At 36.5% G+C, this 22,869-nt stretch overlaps 1 protein-coding gene across 1 annotated transcript in view; it reads right to left on the bottom strand.

Moving 5' to 3' along the window:
- The window catches only part of LYST (lysosomal trafficking regulator), a 339,163-nt gene that overhangs the window by 166,770 nt on the left and 149,524 nt on the right, over positions 1 to 22,869 (bottom strand). Inside the window, 7 exon segments of the mRNA XM_042780645.1 lie at positions 4,752 to 4,848; positions 4,930 to 5,075; positions 11,351 to 11,539; positions 12,104 to 12,180; positions 12,751 to 12,927; positions 18,484 to 18,690; positions 22,506 to 22,684. Coding sequence (XP_042636579.1) covers positions 4,752 to 4,848; positions 4,930 to 5,075; positions 11,351 to 11,539; positions 12,104 to 12,180; positions 12,751 to 12,927; positions 18,484 to 18,690; positions 22,506 to 22,684 — 1,072 coding nt within the window.

Raw genomic sequence — 22,869 nt, 5'->3', positions numbered from 1 at the left:
CCATTCCTGATCAAAACTCTCAGCAAAATAGGAATAGAAGGGACATTCCTCAACATAATAAAGGGCATTTATGCAAAACCAATAGCCAGCATTATACTCAATGAAGAGAGACTGAAACCATTCCTCTTGCGAACAGGAACCAGACAAGGATGCCCTCTACCACCACTTCTATTCAACACTGTACTGGAAGTCCTAGCCAGAGCCGTAAGGCAAGAAAGGGAAATCAAAAGCATCCAAATTGGTAAGGAAGAAGTCAAACTATCCCTATTTGCTGATGATATGACGCTATACCTAGAAAACCCAAGAGACTCAGTAAAAAATCTGCTGGAACTAACTGAATGATTTAGCATTGTGGCAGGATATAAGATTAACATCCAAACAACAGTTGGATTCCTCTACACCAGTAAAGAGATTGCTGAAAAAGAAATATGAAAATCAATACCATTTACAATAGCTACCAAAAAAATAAAATGCTTGGGAATAAATCTTACCAGGGACATAAAAGACCTATACAAGAAAGAAAACAATAAAAAACTATTTCAAGAAACCATAAGAGATCTACATAAATGGAAGAGTATCCCATGCTTGCGGATAGGAAGATTGAACATTGTGAAAATGTCAATTCTACCCAAAGCAATCTATACATTCAATGCAATCTCAATCCAGATCCCATCAACATTCTTTAAGGATATGGAAAAACCAATTACTAACTTTATATGAAAAGGAAAGAGACATCAGATAAGCAAAGCACTGTTGAAGAAGAGGAACAAAGTAGGAGGTCTCACACTGCTGGATCTCAAACCTAGTATACAGCCACAGTATTCAAAACTGCCTGGTACTGGTTTAATGACAGACACATAGACCAATGGAATAGAATTGAGAACCCAGAAACAGATTCTTTGACCTATGTTCAGCTGATCTTTGACAAAAGGCCAAAATCCATTAAATGGGGAAGAGAATGTTTGTTTAATAAATGGTGCTGGCAAAACTGCATATCCATTTGCAGGAAAATGAAACAAGATCTGTACCTCACACCATACACAAAAACGAACTCCAAATGGATCAAAAAACTTAAATGTGAAACCTAAAACTATAGAGTTCCTCAAGGACAAACTAGAAGCAAATTAGGGGCCCTAATATATGGCATACATAGACTATGAAGCATAACTCAAAATGCACAAACAGGGAAGAGAAAGAAGATGAATGGGACCTTCTAAAAATTAAATGTTTATGTGCTTCCAAAGACTTCTCCAAAAGAATCTACAGATTGGGAAAAAAATACTTGGCAATGACGTATCTGACAAGGGATTTATTTATCTCTAGAATTTACAGAAAACTCCAACACCTCAATAACAGAAAGACAAACAATCCAATTAAAAAATGGGCAGAAGACATGAATAGACACTTCACCAAGGAGTATATTCAGGCGGCCAACAAACATATGAAGAAATGCTCATGATCATTAGCCATTAGAAATGCAAATCAAAACAACAATGATATACCATCTTGCCCAGCACTAGCAGCAAAGTTCAAGAAGACAGAAAACAACAACTGCTGGCAAGGATGCAGAGAAATTGGGACTCTCCTACACTGCTGGTGGGACTGTAAAATGATACAACCACTGTGGAAAGCAGTATGGTGATTCCTTCAAAAGTTGGAAATAGAAATACCATTTGACCCAGCCATTCCATTATTAGGTATATAACCTAAAGAAGTGAGAGCCATGACAAGAACAGACACCAGTGTTTATCACAGCACTATTTACAATAGCCAAAAGATGGAAGCAACCTAGGTGTCCATCAACTGAGGAATGGATAACCAAACTTTGGTACATACACACAATGGAATACTATGCAATGCTAAAGAATAATGTAGAATCTGCAAAACACCGCCTAATGTGATGAACTTGGAGGACATTATGCTGAATGTAATAAGTCAATCACATAAGGACAAATATTGTATAAGTCTGTTATTGCAAAAGTCAAAGAAAGGTTTATCTACAGAAGGAAATTTTCTTTGCTGGTTACCAGGGGTGGGAGGGGAGTGGAGGGAACACTGTTAAATAGATAGAGATAAGTATTGATTTGAGCGAAGAGTAGGAAAATGTACGAAATGTGAGTGATCAACATGGAAGCATTGAGGAAGAGGAAGATATAGAGAGATACATGGAAGGTACAGACAACAAAGATGAACTCCTTCGCACATTCAGTACTGCGTTGTCAGTGAAGGCAAACATGGGTATACAGGAGGATAGGTGGTGCACAGGCTGAACTCTTAGGTATGTCTATGAAGAGGGGAGTATACCAAGACTGTGTACATATAAAGTTTACAGACAGTGGTCGTAAAGTGTATTTGTATGATCTGAATTCCCAGTTGTATAGTAGAGCTGACAAAGGACAAGGTTGTAGTCACTTATTGGTCACAGCCAGCTACCCAGAGGGACCGAGTAGTTGAACTGGTGGGCTCGGGACCATAGTCACAGGGTACACCAAGGTCAATTGGCATAACATACTACACAAAACATTGTTCCACCTTCTACTTTGGCAAGTAGCGACTGGGATCTTAAAAGCTTGCAAGCTGCCATCTAGATACAACGATGGGTCTCTCCTCGTCCATAGCAAAAAAGAATGAAGAAAACCAAAGATTCATGGAAACAATTAGTGCTAATGACTGGTACACCATTGTGATCTGCAGCCTATATGACTATGAGACCAGAAGAACTAGATGGTGCCTGACTACCACTGTCAACTACTCAGAGGGCGGTCTATGTAGGAGATCTGGGATAAAGAGGGAGAACAATGTGGAACAAAACTCAAAATCATTTGAACAAAAAAAGAGAGGACCAGGTTTGCTGGTCTGATAGAGCCTTATGGAATCACTTAAGATAATGGCCCCTAGTTGCCCGGCAAGTCTGAATTGAACCCACACCTGCAGCTTCCAGCCAAGCAAAAGACAGGCATATGAATTAAACATTTACCTGCGGTAGACACACTCCTTGGAGAGAACTATCATGGGAGAAAAAGGGCTGTTTATGCATAGGGAGACAGCTCAAGGGGCAGGGTTGCATGGAGGGACAGACACAGGGAAGAGGTGACTGTCAGGAGGAAATGGGAGGGGACCTGTTGCATTGTGGTGAATGTCATGAGACAGTGTATGTGAACTGTCATATGGAAAGTGAATTTGCTCTGTAAATTTTCCCCAAAATCACAATTAAAAAAAAAAAAAAAAGAAAGAAATCACATGACATATTACACTGGGCATATCTGCTGCCAAAAGACCTCTTTAAAATGCTGAAGACTGAAGATGTCCCTTTGAAGACTAAAGTATGCCTAACCCAAGTAATGGTGTTTTTGTGGCCTCATACACATACGAAAGCTGGACAATAAATAAGGAAGACCCAAGAAGAGTTAATGCTTTTGAGTTATGGTGTTGGTGAAGAATACTGAAAGTACCATGACTGCCAGAAAAACTAACAAATCCATCCTGGAGGAAGTGCAACTGGAATGCTCTAGAAGCGAGATGGCCAGATTTCATATCACCTACTTTGGTCACGTTGTCAGAAGGGACCATTCCTTAGAGAAAGATATCATGCTTGGAAAGTGGAGGGTCAGTGAAAAAGGAGAAGGCCCTCAACAAGATGGATTGACACAGTGGCTGACACAATGGGCTTAGATATAGGAAGGATTGTGAGGCTGGTGCAGAACGAGGCAGTGTTTTGTTCCGTTGTACAAAGGGTCGTTACGACTCGGAGCACCTTACAACAACAACAACAAAATGCAATCAGAATGAAACGAATGAAAATGATAACACATTATTGTGAAAAATGTAACCAATATAATTTAATAATCTGTGTGAAAATTGTTAAATGGAAGCTAACCTGCAATGTAAATTTTCACCTTAAACACAATAAAATATTATTTAAATGTTGGAAACCCATAGGGGTGACTATGAGTTGGAACTGACTCAATGACAGTGTGTTTGGTTTTGGTTTTTTATTCTTTTCCTTTTACATTCTGGTCATTCAATGTTGTCTTCTCCTGAGCTACATTTAGAACCTTTTAGAAAACTACATTATCTAAAATAAACATTGCACAAACACTATAATAAACTATTAAAATCTCATGGAAACAATTAATCCAGCAGACTAGTGGACCATGTGAATCCCAGCCTATATGACCTGAGACTACCACTGTCAACCACTTTGAAAGGGATCAGTGTAGGAGATCCTGGGAAAAGTGGGAGAACAACGTGGAACACAACTCAAATCATAAAAAAGACAAAGTTTACTGGTCTGATAGAGCCTAGTGAGACCCCAGAGACTATGGCCCCTAGCTACCCTTCAGGTCTGGAACTGAACTCAGTTCTGTGGCTTCCAGCCAACAACAGACAGGCATACTGGGTGAACATTTACATCAGGTGGATATACTCCTTAGAGCGATCAATCATGCGAGATCAGGAGGGCAGTATTTGCACAGGGAGATAGCTCAGAGAGCAGGAATGCACAGGAAAGAAGGACACAGGGAAGAAGTAACTACAGGGAGGAAGTGGGAAGACACCTGTTATGTCATGGGGAATTGCAGTCAGTATCATGAAACAAAATGTGTATGAATTGCTGTATGGAAAATGAGTTTCCACTCTAAATTTTCACCCTAATCACAATAAAAATTTTTAAAAATTAAAATAAACAAATGAACTATTAAAATCTTTAAATACTCCAACAAAGGAGAAAGTTCTTATTGATTCAAACTTACCTTATACATTCACTTGCAGCTTTGTCTTTTACAGTAGAAGAGAAAGAAGAATGAGTTTTATCTTCAAATAGGTAAGAGAGTGGTAGTTTGATGAGATCTGTTAAGGAAAAAAAGTACATATTATATTTATCTAATGACCACATTTATGTATTGTATATTGAGCCAAAAACATTATTACCTTCTGATTTTTGTCTATCCTGAAGGAGATACTTATTTGGAATAGTTAAATAACATCTCTGTAAACGCCTCCTCTCTCGATTTGGTCCTTCTGTTGGATCCAACTGCCAGGAGGTTGGATAGTAGATGGGATCATACCAGACTGCTCTGTGAGTAAAAGTAACATTGTTTTAACTGCCTATCTGAAGACTGTGGAGCATTTAAAAAGTCATAATAGAGACTGAATAAAGAAATAAAATTGATGTATTCAATTAAAAAAATAAAAATTATTTACATAATTAGACTCACTTACTGCTGTTGAGTTGGTTCCAACTCATAGTGACCCCTCTTTTGGTTTCCGAGGTGATATCTCTATGGAAGTAGATTGCTCAATCTTACTTCTGAGGAGTGACTGGTGGGTTTGATCTGCCAGCCTTCCTGTTGGCAGTCAAATGCCTTATGCACTATGCCACCAGAGCTCCTATGTTACACTAGGGAATACATATACAAAGTACATGCATTCTGATTTCCAACCTCCCAAAGTTTGCTTCCTGGGGGAAACTTCTGCTACCAGATTTTCCATCTATTAATTTTTTTAAAAAATATATCGTGAATACCATGAACATCTTAGTAACATATATAAACACACTAGATTTAATATGGTGGTGGTGGTTGTTGTTATGTGCCGTCGAGTTGGCCCCAACTCATAGAGACTCCTCCTTGGGTTTCCGAGGCAGTATCACTATGGAAGTAGATTGCCCCATCTTCCTTCTGAGCAGTGGCTGGTGGGTTTGAACTGCCAGCCTTCTGGATAGCAGTCAAGTGCCTTAGGCACTAAGCTACCATTCATCTTCCAAAATAATTTTTCATATTTCCCATAAAATGGGAGCTTTGGTGGCATAGTGCCTAAGGCATTTATTTGACCACTACCCAGAAGGCTGGCAGTTCAAACCCACCCGCCACTCCTCAGAAGGAAGACTGGCCAATCAACTTTCGTAGAGATATAATTTCATAAACCCAAGGAGGAGTCACTATCAGTCGGAATCGACTTGACAGCAGTGAGTTTGGTTTGTTTGGTTTAATGTACCTCAACTAAAATTTGTTAATTTTTATAGTGCACATCAAATTTTTAAAGATTTAAAATAAATTTATATTTTAAATGAAAAAAGCAGTAAACTTAAAGTTATTTATTATAAATAACTTTATAAATTATAAATTTATTAAGTAAATTTTTAGAAATACATTAAAAAAATCACTTACTCCTTATTACTCTAAACATATCAAAATACTAATCATGATTATTTTCTGTCATTCTTGTTTCACATGCATCTGTCTTTAATTTATAGTTATAATCATTACATATATATATATATATATTTTATACCCTGTCTTCTTTCATTCACTGAATATAGCATAATCTTCATTATCATCATTTCAAGTGACTACCTAATATTGCATTGAGTGGATTCATCATAATGCATTTAAAGAAATTATATATTTGTTTCTAATTAATTTACTAACATAAATAATGTAGAAATGAAAACTTTTACTTACAGTTTTTCCATATTTTGAATTTTTCCTTAGAATAGAATCACTAAAGTAGGATAACTAGAGCTAGAAAAAAAATATTTCTAAGGTTGTTGACATACACTGTCAAAGTATACAATGACACCAAAGTACTGAATAAGGATTATGGTACATTTTGTAGCTCTCTTCCTGCTGTGGATATTAGAACCTGATTTTTTTTTTTTTTTTACCATAAAAGGTAAAATATGGTATCCAAAAGTCTTAAGAAAACAAATTTGCCTCCAGCAATGTTGCATATTTTCCTATCAACTTATTAATTCTATTTGTCTTACATAAAGTGTGTATTCATATCTTTTGATCACTTAACTGCCAAGGTCTTAATGTTTTACTTTCAAATCTATGTGCTGTTCAAATCCACTGACTTTGTTTTAAAGTTCCTTCTATTGCTTTTGAGCTTAGAAAGTTATTTACGCTTCAAAGAACTGATAAATGTCCCATTCTGCTTTATAAACTTTCTGAGTTTAACTTTTATCCATCTAGAAGTTATGTTAGTGCATAAGGGTTAGTGTATTTTAGTACCTCCAAATCATACTAACCAGTTATCTTAACCAAATTTACAGAACACTTTAGTTCCCCTTTTTTCATTACTAATTTTGCATCTTCATTAAATATTTTTTCAAATCTTATTATTCAGGTATTAGGTAATAAAAGATCTGTTTCTCAACTATTCTGTTACAGTAACTTCTCTGTTTTTGTTGCAAGGATCAGACTCCTTAAATTAAAGCCAATTTTACAGATTTTACTATCTGGAAAGCCAATACCTCTCTCTCCCATTACTTTTCTCCACCCATATCTCATATGATTATCCTTTGTTGTTGTTATTGTTAGGTGCTGTTGTCTCTGACTCACAGCAATCCTATGCACAATAAAACAAAACACTGCCCAGTCCTAAGCCAGCTCCATGATTCTTGCTATACTTGAGCCCAATGCCACTGCCACTGTGTCAATCCATCTTATTGAGGGCCTTCCCCTCTTTTGTCAACCCTCCACCTTACCAAGCATGACAATCCTTCTCCAGGGAATGGTCCTTTCTGACAACATGACCAAAGTATGTGAGATGAAGTCTGGCCATTCTCACCTCCAAGGAGTATTCCAGCTGCACCTTCTCCAGGAGAGAGCTGTTAGTTCTTTTAGCAGTCCAAGGTACTTTCAGCTTTCTTCACTAACACCACAGCTCAAAAGCATCAATTCTTCTTCAGTCTTCCTTATTCATTGTCCAGCTCTCACATGCATATGAGGCGACTGAAAATACCATGGCATATATCAGGTGCACCTTAGCCCTCAAGGAGTTATCTCAGCTCTTCAGCACTTGAAAGAGGTCCCTTGAAGCTGATTTGCCCAGTGCTATAGATTGTCTGATGTCCTGACTGCTGCTTCCATTGGCATCAATTGTAGAACCAAGCAATGTGAAGTCTGACAATTTCAATCTTTTCTCCATTTGTCATGAGGCTGCTTATAGGTCCAGTTGTGAGAACTTTTGTTTTCTTTGTATTGAGATATAATCCATACTGCAGACTGTATTCTTCAATCTTCATCAGTAAGTACTTTAAGTCATCCTCACTTTTAGAAAGCAAAGTTGTGTTATCAGCATATCGCAGGTTGTTAATGATTCTTCCTCCAATCCTCATGCCACGTTCTTCATATAGTCCAGCTTCTCAGAATATTTGCTCAGCACACAGAGTGAATAAGTATGGGGAAAGGATACAACCCTGATGCACTCACCTCTTGATTTTAAACCGTGCAGTGTTCCCTTTTTGTGTTCGAATGACACCCTCCTGGTCTATGTACAGGTTCCTCATAAGTACAATTAAGTGTTTTGAAATTCCCATTCTTCTCAATGTTATAACATAATTTGTTATGATCCACACAATCAAATGCTTTTGCATAGTCAATAAAACACAAGTAAACATCTTTCTGGTATTCTTTGCTTTTAGCTAAGATCCATCTGACATCAGCAATAATATCCCTCATTCCATGACCTTGTCTGAATCTAGCTTGTATTTCTGGAAGTTCTCTGTTAGTATACTGTGGCAACCATTTTTGAATTATCTTCAGTAAGATTTTACTTGCATGTGATATTAATGATATTGTTTGATAATTTCCACATTCTGTGGGCTCACCTTTCTTTGGAATGGGTAAAAATATGGATCTCTTCCAGTCAGTTGGCCAGGTAGCTGTGTTCCAAATCTCTTGGCATAACCAAGGGAGTGCCTCTAGTGAGGCATTCGTTTGTTGAAACTTCTCAATGGGTATTCCGTCAACTCCTGGAGCCTTGTTCTTTGACAATTCTTTCAGTACAACTTCAACTTCCTCCTTCAGTACCACTGGTTCTTGAACATATGCCACCACCTGAAATGGACGAAGACTGACCAGGTTCTTTTTGGTACAGTGACTCTGTGCATCCCTTCCATCTTCTTTTGATGTTTCCAGCATCATTCAGTATTTCCCCCATAGAATCTTTCAGTATTGCAACTAGAAGCTTAATTTATTTCCTCAGTTCTTTCAGCTTGAGAAATGCTCAGTGTGTTCTTCCCTTTTGGATTTCTAACTCCAGGTCTTTGCACATTACATTATAGTAATTGGTTTTCTCTGCTCAAGCTGCTCTTTGAAATCTTCTGTTCAGCTCTTTTATCTTGTCATTTCTTCCATTTGCTTTAGCTACTCTTTGATCAAAGGCAAGTTTCAGAGTCTCTTGTGACATCCATTTTGGTCTTTTCTTTCTCTCTCGTATTTTTAATGACCTCTTTCTTTCGTCATGGATGATGCTCCTGATGTCATCCCACAATTCTTCTGGTTTTCGGTCACTGGTGTTCAGTGCATCAAATCTATTCTTTAGATGGTCTCTAAATTCAGTAGGGATATATTAAAGGTCATATTTTGGTTTTCATGGACTTGTTTTAATTGTCTTCAACTTCAAGTTGAACTTGCATATGAACAGTTGATGGTCTGTTCCACAATCACCTCCTGGCCTGGTTTTGGCTGAAGATACTGAGCTTTTCCATCTCCTCTTGCCACAGATGAAGTCAATCTGATTCCTGTGTACTCTATCTGGCAAAGTCTACATGTATAGCCACATTTGTGCTGTTGAAAAAAGGTATCTGCAGTAGTAAGTAGTTGGTCTTGGAAAATTCTATCATGCAATCTCCAGAGTTATTTCTGTCACCAAGGCCAAATTTTCCAACTCCTGGTGATTTTTGTCTCCAACTTTTGTATTCCAATCACCAATGATAAGCAATACATCTTGTTTGCATGTTCAGTCAATTTCAGACTACAGTACTTGGTAAAAATCTTCAATTTCCTCACCTTTGGCTTTGGTGGTTGGTGTGTAAATTTGAATAATAGTAGTATTAATGGGTCTTCCTTGTAGGCGTATGGATATTATACTATCACTGACAGCATTGTACTTCAGGGCAGATCTCGAAACATCCTTTGTGATGATGAATGCCATGCCATTCTTCAATTTGTCATTCCTGGCATAGTAGATCATATGGTTGTCTAATTCAAAATGCCCAAAACCCATCCATTTCGGCTCACTAATGCCTAGGATAGCAATCTTTATGCGTTCCATTTCATTTTTTGACAACCTCCAATTTTCCTAGATTCATACTTCATACATTCCATGTTCCGATTATTAATGGATGTTTGCAGCTGTTTCTCCTCAATTTGAGTTGTGCCATATCAGCACACGGAGGTCCTGAAAGACTTACTTTATCCATATCATTAAGCTTGGTTCTACTCTGATGAGGCAACTCTTTCCCAATCCTATTTTGAGTGCCTTCCGACCCAAGAGGCTCATCTTCCTGCACTGTGTCGGACAATGTTGTCAAGCTATTCATAAAGTTGCCCAGAAATGGATCAGATAGTGTTTCTCTGCTATTCATAAGGTTTTCCCTGTACAATTTTTGAAAAGTGGATGGCTTCCTCCTTCTTCCTAGTCTGTCTTAGTCTATAAGCTGTGTTGAAACCTGTGTACCATGTGCAAGGCTGCTGGCATCTGAAACACCAATGGCACAGCCTCAATCCTCACAGCAATGTACAAGCCCCACAGGATGACAAAATGACAGACAAATTTGCTTCCTTAGCTGTTGGAAACCTCTGAGCCCTCCCCTTACCTAATTCCTACCTGGAACCTGCCACACTTTGTGGCCTCAGCCACTCCTGCTCCCTCCCATTCCTGGGGGCTGGGGCCTGCCTTGCATCCCACCTCTTTACCTGGATATCCTGCTGCTCCTGAGGTCCCTGACCACTCCTGCTCCCTCCCTTGCCTGGCTCTAGGGGGCTTGGGGCCTAGCCTTGCCTCCTGCCCCTTTACCTGGATATCCTGCCACTCCTGAGGTTCCTGGCCACTCCTGCTCCCTCCCTTTCCTGGCTTTAAGGAGCTTGGGGTCTAGCCTTGCTGCCCACCCCCTTTATCTGGATATTCTGCCACTCCTGAGGTCCCCGGCTGCTCCCACTCCCTCCCTTTCCTGGCTGATTATCCTTTAAGAAGAATTAAATCACAAAAAGGAGCTCTAGTGGTATACTGCCTAAAGCACTTGACTGTTAACCAGAAGGCTAGTGGTTCAAACCCACCAGCCACTCCTTGGAAGGAAGACTGGGCAATCTACTTCCATAGAGATACTGCCTCGGAAACCCAAAAAGGGGTTGCTATGAGTTGGATCCAACTTGATGGCACTGAATTTGGTTTTTGGTTTTGGAAATCACAAATGAATAAGCAAAAATATTTAAACTAATGAAACAATGTTATGAATGTGAATTCTGGAATAAATAGAGTATTTAACATCAATATATAAAATATTCATGTGAGACAATCTAAAAATGTCCTCCCTTCTGTTGGGTCCTCCTATTTTGCTTACCTATCATGGGTCAATTGTTGAATAAGTTCCTGCCAATGCCTGCTGGCACTCAAATCTACTTTATACATTCCTCTGATATGCTGAATGACCTTTTTTCTCTCAATTCCTTGGGAGAGTGATACAGCCTGGGTGATATCTGCAGCTATTTTAGATACATCCTTTGATTTTGAATCTAGACGCTGAAAGAGACTAAACAAACAATAAGACTGTTCATCAGTTAAGCTTATGTGGAACATTAAATGTATATCAAAACATGATACTTTAATTACTAAAAGCATACGTGAAACTTAATGACTTTCCAAAAGACATGATGTTTAAAAAATATAATATGCCTTAGTTATCTATTGCTGATATAACAGAAATAACACAAGTGGGTAGCTTTAACAAACAAATTTATTTTCTCACAGTTAGGGGGCTAGAAGTGTCTGGATCCAGGGCACTAGCTCTAGGGGAATGCCTTCTCTCTCCGTTGGCTCTGCGGATAGATCTTCTGTTCCTTAGCTTCTTGTTGACCTTCCTGTAGCAAGGCATCTATCTCCCCCCACCTCTGCTTCTCTTGCTCACTTGTTTAATCTTTTACATCTCAAAAGAGAATGATTTTAGACACATCTTTTACTAATTCTGTCTCATTAACATAACATAACATAATATAGCATAACATTCCCAAATGGGATTAAACCACAGACATAAAGGTTAGGATTTACAACACATTTTTTGGGGGACACAATACAATCCATAATAATAATATCCTACCTTTGTTGATTATTACGAACTGCTTTCTGCCAGGCAGCTTTACTCACATCTTCTTCAGTTTCATATTTCTTTTGTTCCTAAAATATTTAGATTATACTATATAAACTTTATTCTTCCTTATTTAATATTGGCATAGAGCCCAAGAAACCAATTTTAAAACCAAGTTAATACAAGAAAAATATATCGCCTCCAGGACACTAAGATATTAAAACCACTGAAATAAATAATGTTAAAATTTCCCTTTGTTTCCCTACAATTTGGGTCACAAATATTAGGGTACAATAGTAAACCAGGGTTGCCACACCTGATGGGTTTATGTAGTTGGTTGCTTCCTTATTTTTCCTTTTCCATTAAAGATTTCTTAACTCAAAGTTTATGCTTCAACATGCTTGTCACTAAAATATAAAAATCTTTCCATCATTGATGACTACTGATAATGGATAAAAACAACCACAGAGAATAAAACTCTCCTTAAAATAAACTTCTTTTTCCATAATACTAGTAAAATTCTCAGTAGAAAGCAATAATAATAAAAGAAAGCATTTCAAGTCCATAATAAATGATAATTTTAAAAAACATCTCTTAATTATTTTTTAATTATATCCAATGGACTCTCTTCAGAAACAAGTGTTGTTTCACTGACTCACCTCTTTGATCATTTTAATAAGGTCTGATTTTGTTGCTGCAGTGGGAAGGATGCATTTATGGCCACATAATTTTAAAGCACTCATAAGCAATTCTGCTATGTCTAGTTCTTCTTCAGTCAACTCATCTTGGTGATTATGCATCAACTCTGTCAGATACAAAACTAACTTTGCTCCATGCTATAAAAAAAAGTTACAATTTTTTTTAGAAATAAAGAATTTTTATTTTACACTTAAATTACTTAATAGTAATTAAATTATATTTCTAAATCTACTTAACTATAAAAGTAATTTATAGCATAAATTTGCTATAATAAATTAGAACCAAATTATTTGCCATTTTCATTGCAAATGAAGCAAAAATAAACAAGCTAGCAAACCTATCTTAAAGAAATCTCTCTCCCTTAATGGGATGATTTCTAAAACCTAACTTCTACATAAATTTAATTTAAAAATATCAGCAATAGGGATGTAAGTTTGTCATAAAATTGGTGCTGAGTAATTTTCTTGCTAGCAATCTTGATTCAGAATGTTGCAGAAGTTGAGAATCTGCAGGAAACCGGTAAAAAAAAAAAAAAAAAATTTGTTTTGGTGAATAGGCTGACTGCTTCTTTTATTTATTTATTTAATTTTTATTGTGAGTAGCGTGAAAGTTTACAGAGCAAATTCATTTACCTTACAGCAGTTCACACACATTTTGTTTCATGATATTGACTGCAATTTCCCACAATGTAACAGCTCTTTTCCCACTTCCTCCTTGTAGTTACCTCTTGCCTGTGTCCCTCCCTCCCATGTACTCCTGATCTTCCCTCCCCAGAGCTGTCTCCCTGTGCAAATATAGCTCTCTGTTCTCCCATGATTGACTGCTCTGAGGAGTGTATCTACCTGATGTAAATGTTCACCCATATGCCTGTCCATTGTTTACTGGCCATAGTTCCAAGGGTCTCCACCAGGCTCTATCAGTCCAGTAAACCTGGTCTTTTTTATTGGGATTTTGAGTTTAGTTCCACATTGTTCTCCCACTCTATCCAGGATCTCTTGCACCAATCCCCCTCCAAGTAGGAAACTGGTCATTTTAATCTCAACTCTCTCCCTACCTCACTACATACACTTTAGACTGGCATAGTTTTTTAAAAAACTTTATATTAATCACCTACCCGAGGCCATTGTTGTGTGTCACTGAGTCAATTCTGACTCACAAACAACGCTACAGGATGGAGTAGTACTGCCCCATATGGTTTCCTAGGCTGTACTCTTTATGGGAGCAGATCACTAGGTCTTTTCTCCTTTGGAGCTCCTGGCAGATTTGAACCACTGACATTTCAATTAGCAGCCAATCACATAACCATTAAGCCAGCAAGGCTCCTTTACTAGACTATGTAAATATAAAAAGATGTAGACTAACATGATATCAGTGTATCACCCCATAAATCACTTACTGCTTGCAAGGGATTAGCATATCTTAGGAAGGTGAGATCTAGGTATCATGACCTTAACCCAGTGATCAATCTTGGCATCACTACTGTTAGGATCACCAGACATGTATTTCCTGATGCGACGCAATATAATATATACAGCATCACTTATGAAATATTGTTCCCAAAAATATTTGGCCTGAATCCAAGACAGACTTCAGATCAAATTCTAGTTTATAGGTGACACAGAAGGTAAAGGGCCAAGTTAAATGACATCATGTGGAGACCACCAGATAAATCCAGAAGTTGGCACAGTCTCTTCAATAAGACAATGTCATGGAAAAACAAGCTTGTGTGGGGACTATTCTAGATTAAAAGAAATCTAAGAAACATACAAACCAAATGAAATGCATAATCATACTTTGGTAAGGTTTAAATAAACCAGCTCTAAAAGATATTTTGGGGAAAACTGGAGAAATTGATTATGTACTTGGTATTTAATGACATCAGGGAATTATTATTGTTAATTATTAATTTTTTAAGGTACAATAATGTTTGTTGTTGTTGTTGTTGTTGTTGTTATGTGCCATTGAGTCGGACCTGACTCATAGAAACCCCTCCTTGGGTTTCCGAGGTGGTATCACTACGGAAGTAGATTGCCCAACCTTCCTTCCGAGGAGTGGCTGGTGGTTTTGAACCGTCAGCCTTCTGGTTAGCAGTCAAGTGCCTTAGGTACTACGTGTATGTATATGTGTGTGTGTGTGGATATAGATATAGATATAGATGTAGATATATATGTATATCTATATCTATATGTATATACACATATATATATATATACACACACATATGAAAATGTCTTCTCAAAAAATAATTTAGAGATGAAGTATCATGATCTCTAACTTACTTTAAAATACTTCAGAAAAATAACAAATGAAACCATTATGATAAAAATATGAACAGCTGTCAACTCTGGGTGATGGTTATATGGCATTCACTATACTATTCCCTCAACTTCTCTTGGTAAGTTTGGAAATTTTCATGGTAAACGGCAGAGCAAACAAAAAGCTTTTGGGGAAAGAACTGGTGAAACAATCTGCTAAAGAAATAAAAGGAACAAGCTTGAGATAAAAGACAATACTTAGTTGTTTTTTTTTTTTCACAGAAAAGCTGAACCGCGATTAAGGTAAGAGAATTATCCAAGCTGTAGATATTAGACTTGACTGTAATGTGTATACTAGGTATTTGACATTACTTTTGCCAACAAAATAGACATGTGTATTTTATTTTTAAAATTCACATTGATAAAAATTCCACTGCTTTTGGCTTACGACATTTTAAATGGTGAATGGTACTAAACATCAACAAACGGATTTGTAAACTATTACATTTTGGGTGTACTTAAATTAACACGCTGAATCACATCATGTCATTTCCCAAAAGCATAAGAGGAACATATGCAATGGTAAAAATAGCAAAGCTCATTTTAATGTAACATTTTAAATTAGTCAGGAGATAGCTACTACCTGACCAAAACAGAAAAATGAATAGACACTCTGAGTAAAAGACTTGAAGAGCTGGCAAATAAAGAAAAATGCTAAATGACTAGAATGTTTTCATATGTGTGTTAAAGGTAATGTTCTTTATGTAACTTTAAAAAGATTTCAGTTTATTATTCAATGACATCTAAAGTCTGAAAAACTATCAGAAATGTTTTTATTCATTCTGAATATCTAAAGAAACATGATTTTCTCAAACACTAAAGTTGTTTTTAATATCTCATTTTAACAGTTTAATCATTTATTTATTATAATTTCTGTGAGTATGAAAGGTACTACTTTGGACAGATACATAAAAATACTGATTTGTATTCAGCTCTCAAGAAACTGATTAAAGGAAATTAATCTATTAAATACTAATCCTTAGAAAATAATGAAATCCTAAAATGTATAAAATAAAATGCTCAACAAAGGTTATAGAAGGAAGAGTTGAAAAATGGTTGAAAAATGGTGAAGAAGGTTTTGAAGGTGGTGGAACATGATCTGGGTATATGGCCATATGGATAGAACAGGTAGACTGATGCAGACAAAGGAAAAGAGGGAGGCATGTCATGTTGGTAGACAACAAAGATACACAGGATGTGAAGGTGTACAAGAGATAAGGAAGAGACTATCTTGAAAAGAGGAAGGGTTACAGAGGGGAGAATCCATTAGCATAAAGTTGTAAAAGTAAAAAAAAGGCTATGGCTTTAAAAATCAGGCAGATTACAAATGGAATACAGCCTTTCTTTATGCAGCTGTAAAAAGGAATGAGAAAGGTCTTTATATACTGCTATGGAATGACCTCTAGGATATATCATACATATCATTAAGTGAAAAAGTAAGTTACAGAAGAGTATGTAGTAATTCAATATCTTTCCTACTACTGAGAAGGGGGGTGATAATGTGTGTGTAGATGTGAATCTTGAAAACATTATTCTGAATGAAATAAGTCAGTCATAAAAGGATAAATATTGTATGATTCCACTTATATAAAATATGTAGAATAGGCAAATACATAGATCAAAGTTTATCAGTGGTTACCAGGAGCCCTGGTAGCACAGTGGATAAGTGCTCAGCTTCTAACGAAGAGATCAGCAGTTTCAACCCATGAGCTGCTCCCTGACAAAAAGATGTGGCAGTTTGTTTCCATAAAGATTTACAGCCTTGGAAATCCTATGGGGCAGTTCTACTCTGTCTTATACAGTCACCATGAGTCAGAATTGACTAGATGGCAGGGTGTGTGTGTGTTTTTTTGTTTTGTTCTGTTTTACAAGGGATGTGAGGGAGGGGGAAATAGGGAGTCATTCCTCAGGGGGCAATTAGTTTCATCAAAGGTGACTGAAAAATTCAGAAATGGATAGTGCCGATGGTTGCAGAACATAATGAATGTAATTAATGTTGATGAATTGTACATATAAATAAATGTTGAAATGGGAAATGTTATATATATCTTTACCACAATAAAAAAGGGGAGAATATCTATCTCTTTTTAATAAAATCATCTAACATTTTATTAATTAAGGTATACTATACTTTACAGAGCCCTGGTGACAGAATGCTTGATGTGCTCAAGCTGCTAACCAAAAGATGAACAGTTTACAGCAGCAGCTCTGCAGAAGAGACCTGGCAACCTTTTCCCTTAAAGCCTAGGAAACCTTATGGGGCAGTTCTACTCTGTCATATAGAGTCATTATAAGTCAGAATCAGTTCAGCAACACACAACAACACTATACTTTGGATACAATAAAATACATAGATATTTAGTGGTCATTTCTATGACTTTTTGATACCTGCATACACCCATACATTATTATGTATCCAAGATAAGATATAGTACAATTTTTTTCTATTGTGCTTTGTGTGCAAGACATAGTACATTTTTATCACACCAGAAAATTCCCTTATTTTAGTCAATTCCTTTCTCATCTCTCTCTCCTCCACAGACACAGAAATTTCCAGATTTCTATCACTTTTTCTTCTTAGACTTCATAAGAATGGTTTTGAGAAACAACCATGACACGAGGTATGTTAGTAGTTTGCTCCTTTTTGTTGCTGTAGAATAGTCTATTACATAAATATATCACAATCTATTTATATATTTTCTTGTTGATAGCCACTTGGTTTGTTTCCAGTGTTTGTATATCATAAAAAAAAGGCTGCCATGGATATTTATATACAGGTTTTTTTGTGGATCTATGTTTTAATTTATCTTCAGTAAATACCTAAAAATGGATTTTCAGGGACTTAAGTTAAATGTATATTTACTTTTACAAGAAACTGTTCAAGAGTTCTCATAAGTGGTTGTGCCATTTAAAATCTCCATCGATCACTCTTGAAGTAATAGAATTTGTAGACTCTGAAATTATTTCTAGTTTTCTGCTTTTGATCAAATCAAATGATAATATTTTTGTTGTTGTTTTAAATGACTGTAAATATTTTTTTAAAATGTTATACATACTGCTGTTTCAAATATTAGTATAACATTTCATGGATAATATACTTCTTTCAAAAGTTCTCAAAGGAAATGAACACTCAAGATTTAGTAGCAAATGACAAAGGATCTTACAAGAATTTATACACAGTACTTCTTAAATTTAAGCACTGGGAAATAAACATAGAGGTCAAGTTTAAGTTGAAGACTTTAGGTGAAACATGTTTGGGAAGAGAATTATATTTCATGATATTAACCATGAAAATAGTTTAATTTCAGATCTTGTTTCATGTAACCTTATATTTCACCAAACACTTTTACTTACCTTACTAAATGCTGAGGTACTTACTTGCAGGGATGGGCTGAGACAGTCTCGGAGTATTTCCTGATAATTTGGTTCACGAACTATTTCAAAAATTTGCTTTCTCTCTTGTGAAGGATGGCTTGGTGACAAAATATGCACTAGCAGTCTCCCAAGCTGCGTTCGGAAGGTTTCCTTACAAGACCACAGGACTTTAGTCCACTGCTGTTTACACTCACTGGCTTTATTTGAATTCTTAAATTAAAAAAGGAATAAAACAGGATCAGACTTCTTAAGCAATAACACACTAACCTCAATTCACCCCTAAAGAATATCATGGGATGGGGGAACAAATAACATGGCACATGTTGTATTATAGATATGTTTTAAAAGTCAAAATTAGAAATGCATGTACTTCTCCATACAGATGGTAGTCTAAAAGGGATGGACAAAGAAGCCAAAATCCTAAGTCAAAAATTACTGAGGGTTTGGAAAACATAAAAAAAAAGAGAGAGTAAGAAAACTGACCAAAGAACAATATGGGAAATCCCTCAGTGATTCTGTAATATAAGAGACAAAGATTCATAAGAAAGACTTGAATTAGTATTAAAATATAGTCACAAACTAAGAACTACATATAAATTGGCCATTGTTATCCTCTGAAAAATAACCAAATAAACTTTTCAACTGTGGTCTCAGGAAGGCTAGCCCAGTTCTGATCAAATTACCTGTACTTGGTTTAACATTGGAATTAGCACATTTCAGAGTTTATTCTGAATTTGGAAATGGCTAGTCCTAGGGCTTTTGGTGTGAATGATTCAGTTCTAAATGGAACTTCGTTTGCTGCCCTATTCAGAGCTAGACATCAAAAGCTAGCTTATATTTAAAGATTAGCAGAGCCTTCATTTATGAATTCTGCTAGAATTAGATCGGCCTTTAGTATCTAAAGAGTAAACTGACTAGGTTGTTCCACATGGTCAACTACAAGTGAATCAAAGAAATTCAAGTGAGAAAATGATAAACAAAGTTTGACACTTGTCAGTATTCTGCATATAATTTTGAAGGTGCTGGATATATTAAGCCAAGCAAGATTTGAACTTCATAATAATTCAAGAACTCAAGAGTGGGAAGAAAACAGTAATGAACTGTCACTGAGTTGATTCCAACTCACAGTGGTGACCCTGTGTGTGTTTCAGACTAGAATTGTGTTCCATAGAGCTTTCAATGGCTGTGGTCTTCTGGAAGTAGATCCCAGCCTGGGATCTACTTTTTCCCCAAGGTACCTGAACCACCAACTTTACAATTAAAAGATGCTTTAAAAATTGGTTATTTGGACCTTTACCTAATACTATATACAAAAGTAGGAGCTCTGGTAGCATAGTGCCTAAGGCACTTGACTGCTCACCAGAAGGCGGAGGTTCAAACTCACCAGCCACCCCTCGGAAGGAAGGTTGGGCAATCCTACTTCCTTAGTGATACTGCCTCGGAAACCCAAGGAGGGGTTGCTATGAGTCGGGGCCGACTCGACAGCAAACAACAACAACAACAAATATACAAAAGTTAACTCAAAATGGATCCAAGATCTAAATGTCAGAGCTAAAACTATTAAGCTCATAAAAGAAAACATGGGGGTAAATCTTCATGACCTTGCTTTTAGTAATGGTTTCTTACATAACAATAAAAGCACAAGCAACAAAAGAAAAACAGATGAATCAGATTTAATCAAAATTTAAAACTTTTGTGCATTAAAGAACACTATCAAGAAAGTGAAAAGGCAACCTGCAGAACAAGAGAAAATTTTGCATAGCATATGTTCAATAAGGAGCTCTGGTGGCATAGTAGATAAGGCATTTGACTGCCAACCAGAAGGCTGGCAGTTCAAACCCACCAGCCAATCTGTGGAAGGAAGACAGAGCAATCTACTTCCCTAAAGATTTACAGCCTCGGAAAGCCAAAGGGGATCGCTATGAGTTGGAATCTACTCTATGGCAACAAGTTTGTTTTTTGTTTATGTTCAGTAAGGATCTAGTATCCAAACTATACATGGAACTCTTATAACTCAACAATAAAAAGACAAACAACCCAATTAAACAATAAACAAAGGGTATGAATAAGCATTTATTATAAAAAGATAAACAGATGGCCAACAAGCACATGAAATGACACTCAACCTCATTAGTCATTAAGGAAATGCCAATCAAACCACAATGAAATAACACTTCACATCCACTCAGGTCACTGTCATTTGGGTTTCCAAGGCGGTAAATCTTTATGGAAGAAGATTGCCCTGTCTTCCTTCCATGGATTGGCTAGTGGGTTTGAACTGTCAACCTTCTGGTTAGCAGTCAAATGCCTTAAGCACCACCCCACTAGAACTCCTTTCATATCCACTAAACCAAAATCAAACTCACTGCCATGGCATGGGATCTGACTCATAGTGACCCCTCATTGGGTTTCTGAGGTGGTATCACTACGGAAGTAGATTCCCAACCTTCCTTCTGAGGAGCGGCTGTTGGCTTTGAACCGCCAGCCTTTCGGTTAGCAGTCAAATGCCTTAGGATCCACACCACCAGAGCTCCTTCATACCCACTAGGAAGGCTATAATCGAAAGAACAGGAGATGATTATTTTGGAGATGATGCAGAGAAATTGGGACCCTCATGCATGGTTGGTGGGACTGTAAAATGGTTCCATTGTTATGAGAAACAGTTTGACAGCTCCTAGTAAGTTAAACATAGAATTACCATATGACCCAGTAATTCTAATCCTAGAAACATAGTCAAAAGACTTAAAAACAGGTGTTTAAACAAAAACTTATATATGAATCCTCATAGCAGCACTATTTACAGTAACTAAAAGGTAAGAACAATTCAAATGTATCAAGTGATGAATGGATAAATGAATATAGTATAATTGAGTATCATTCAGCCATAAAACGGAATGAAGTACTGAGATATATACAAAGGAGTGAATCTTAAAAAACATTTTGCTAAGTGAAAGAAGCCAATCACAAAAGACCATATACTATTTGATTCCATTCATCTGAAATACCCAGAATGGCAAATACAATGAATGAGACAGAAAACAGATTAGTGGTTGCCAGGGGCTACGGGGAAGATGGAAAGGGGAGTGACTGATTAATGAGTATGTGCTTTTCTTTTGGAGCGGTAAGGAAGTTTTGGAACTAGAAAGTGGTGAGAATTGCAGAATACTGTGAATGTATTGTATACTTTAAAATGGTTCAAATTGTGAATTTTATGTTACGTGTATTTTACCACAATAAAAAAAAAAGGAAATTTAAAAGAAGAAGGTGTGAAGTTAAAAACCTGGAATTAAAAATAATACTGATTAAAAAAAAAATAGGCTGATTATTTTTAAAGTATAAAACTTAATGCAAAAAAAGTGAAGTACTGATATATGCTACATGTATGAACTTAGAAAACATTAGGTGGAGAGAAAGAAGTGGGACAAAAAGATATGTTATATGACTCCATTTGACACGAAAAGTCAAGAAATGGCAAATCCATAGAGACAGAAAGTAGATTCGTGGTTGCCAGAGGCTGTGAGTTGGGTGGAGGTGGTGTGGGGGTGAGGATGTGGAGTGAAAGATTTCCTTTTGGGGAGATGAAAATATCCTGGAAATAAATAGTGGTGATGGTTGTATAAAAGTGTGAATGTACTTAAGATACAACTGAATTATACATTTTTAAATGGTTAAAGTGGTGAATTTTGTTATGTGAATCCTACACAATAAAAACAACACAGGGTAAACTCTCAAGTAATCATAAACCCCTACTCTCTTCTAATGCTGATTTTATACAACTATAATAGAAAATGGCTTCCAGAATGCAGACTTAAAAAGCAATACTGCATGAAGCCAACAAGTCCTTGTGGGAAGGATAAATTATGACTATAGACTGCTCTATTATTAAAAATTCAAGTTGTCTAAGTTTCTGAAAACCCTGTGGAAGAGTATAAAGAAATATTACTTTGGAAACATATAATACAGACACATAAAACGGCTAATCTTTTTGCATGAATGAACATCTCACAATGAATCAATTTACTTACATTAGATACTTTGAATCCTTCTACCAAATAGGTGAACATTTCTTTCTGAAATGGATTGAAAACAGAAGGCTTCTCATGATGAATATTCTTCTCAGAAATTTCAGTCTGGGGAATTGAGTTCTTGCTTTGAGTTATATTTTCCAGAGTACTCAAAATGTCAATAACATCTTGATTAAAGTCTTTGAATTTAAAAAAAAAGAAAGATCAGTCAAATACTGATACATAACCATTATAAATGGTATTGTGCTTTTGGTACAAATTTACAGAGTGAATTTGTTTTACATTCCACAGTTCATGTACATTTGGTTTCACTCCCCAATTACCATCCCCAACCCTAACCCACTCTCCTCCTCTCCCTTCCGAG

This window comes from Orycteropus afer, unplaced genomic scaffold (assembly GCF_000298275.1).
Source record: "Orycteropus afer afer isolate SDZICR_OR568_19922 unplaced genomic scaffold, OryAfe1.0 scaffold00050, whole genome shotgun sequence".
In the NCBI taxonomy this organism is placed as follows: Eukaryota; Metazoa; Chordata; class Mammalia; order Tubulidentata; family Orycteropodidae; genus Orycteropus; species Orycteropus afer.
Note: the sequence above shows the minus strand (reverse complement) of the source record. Positions and strands in the feature narration are given on the sequence as shown.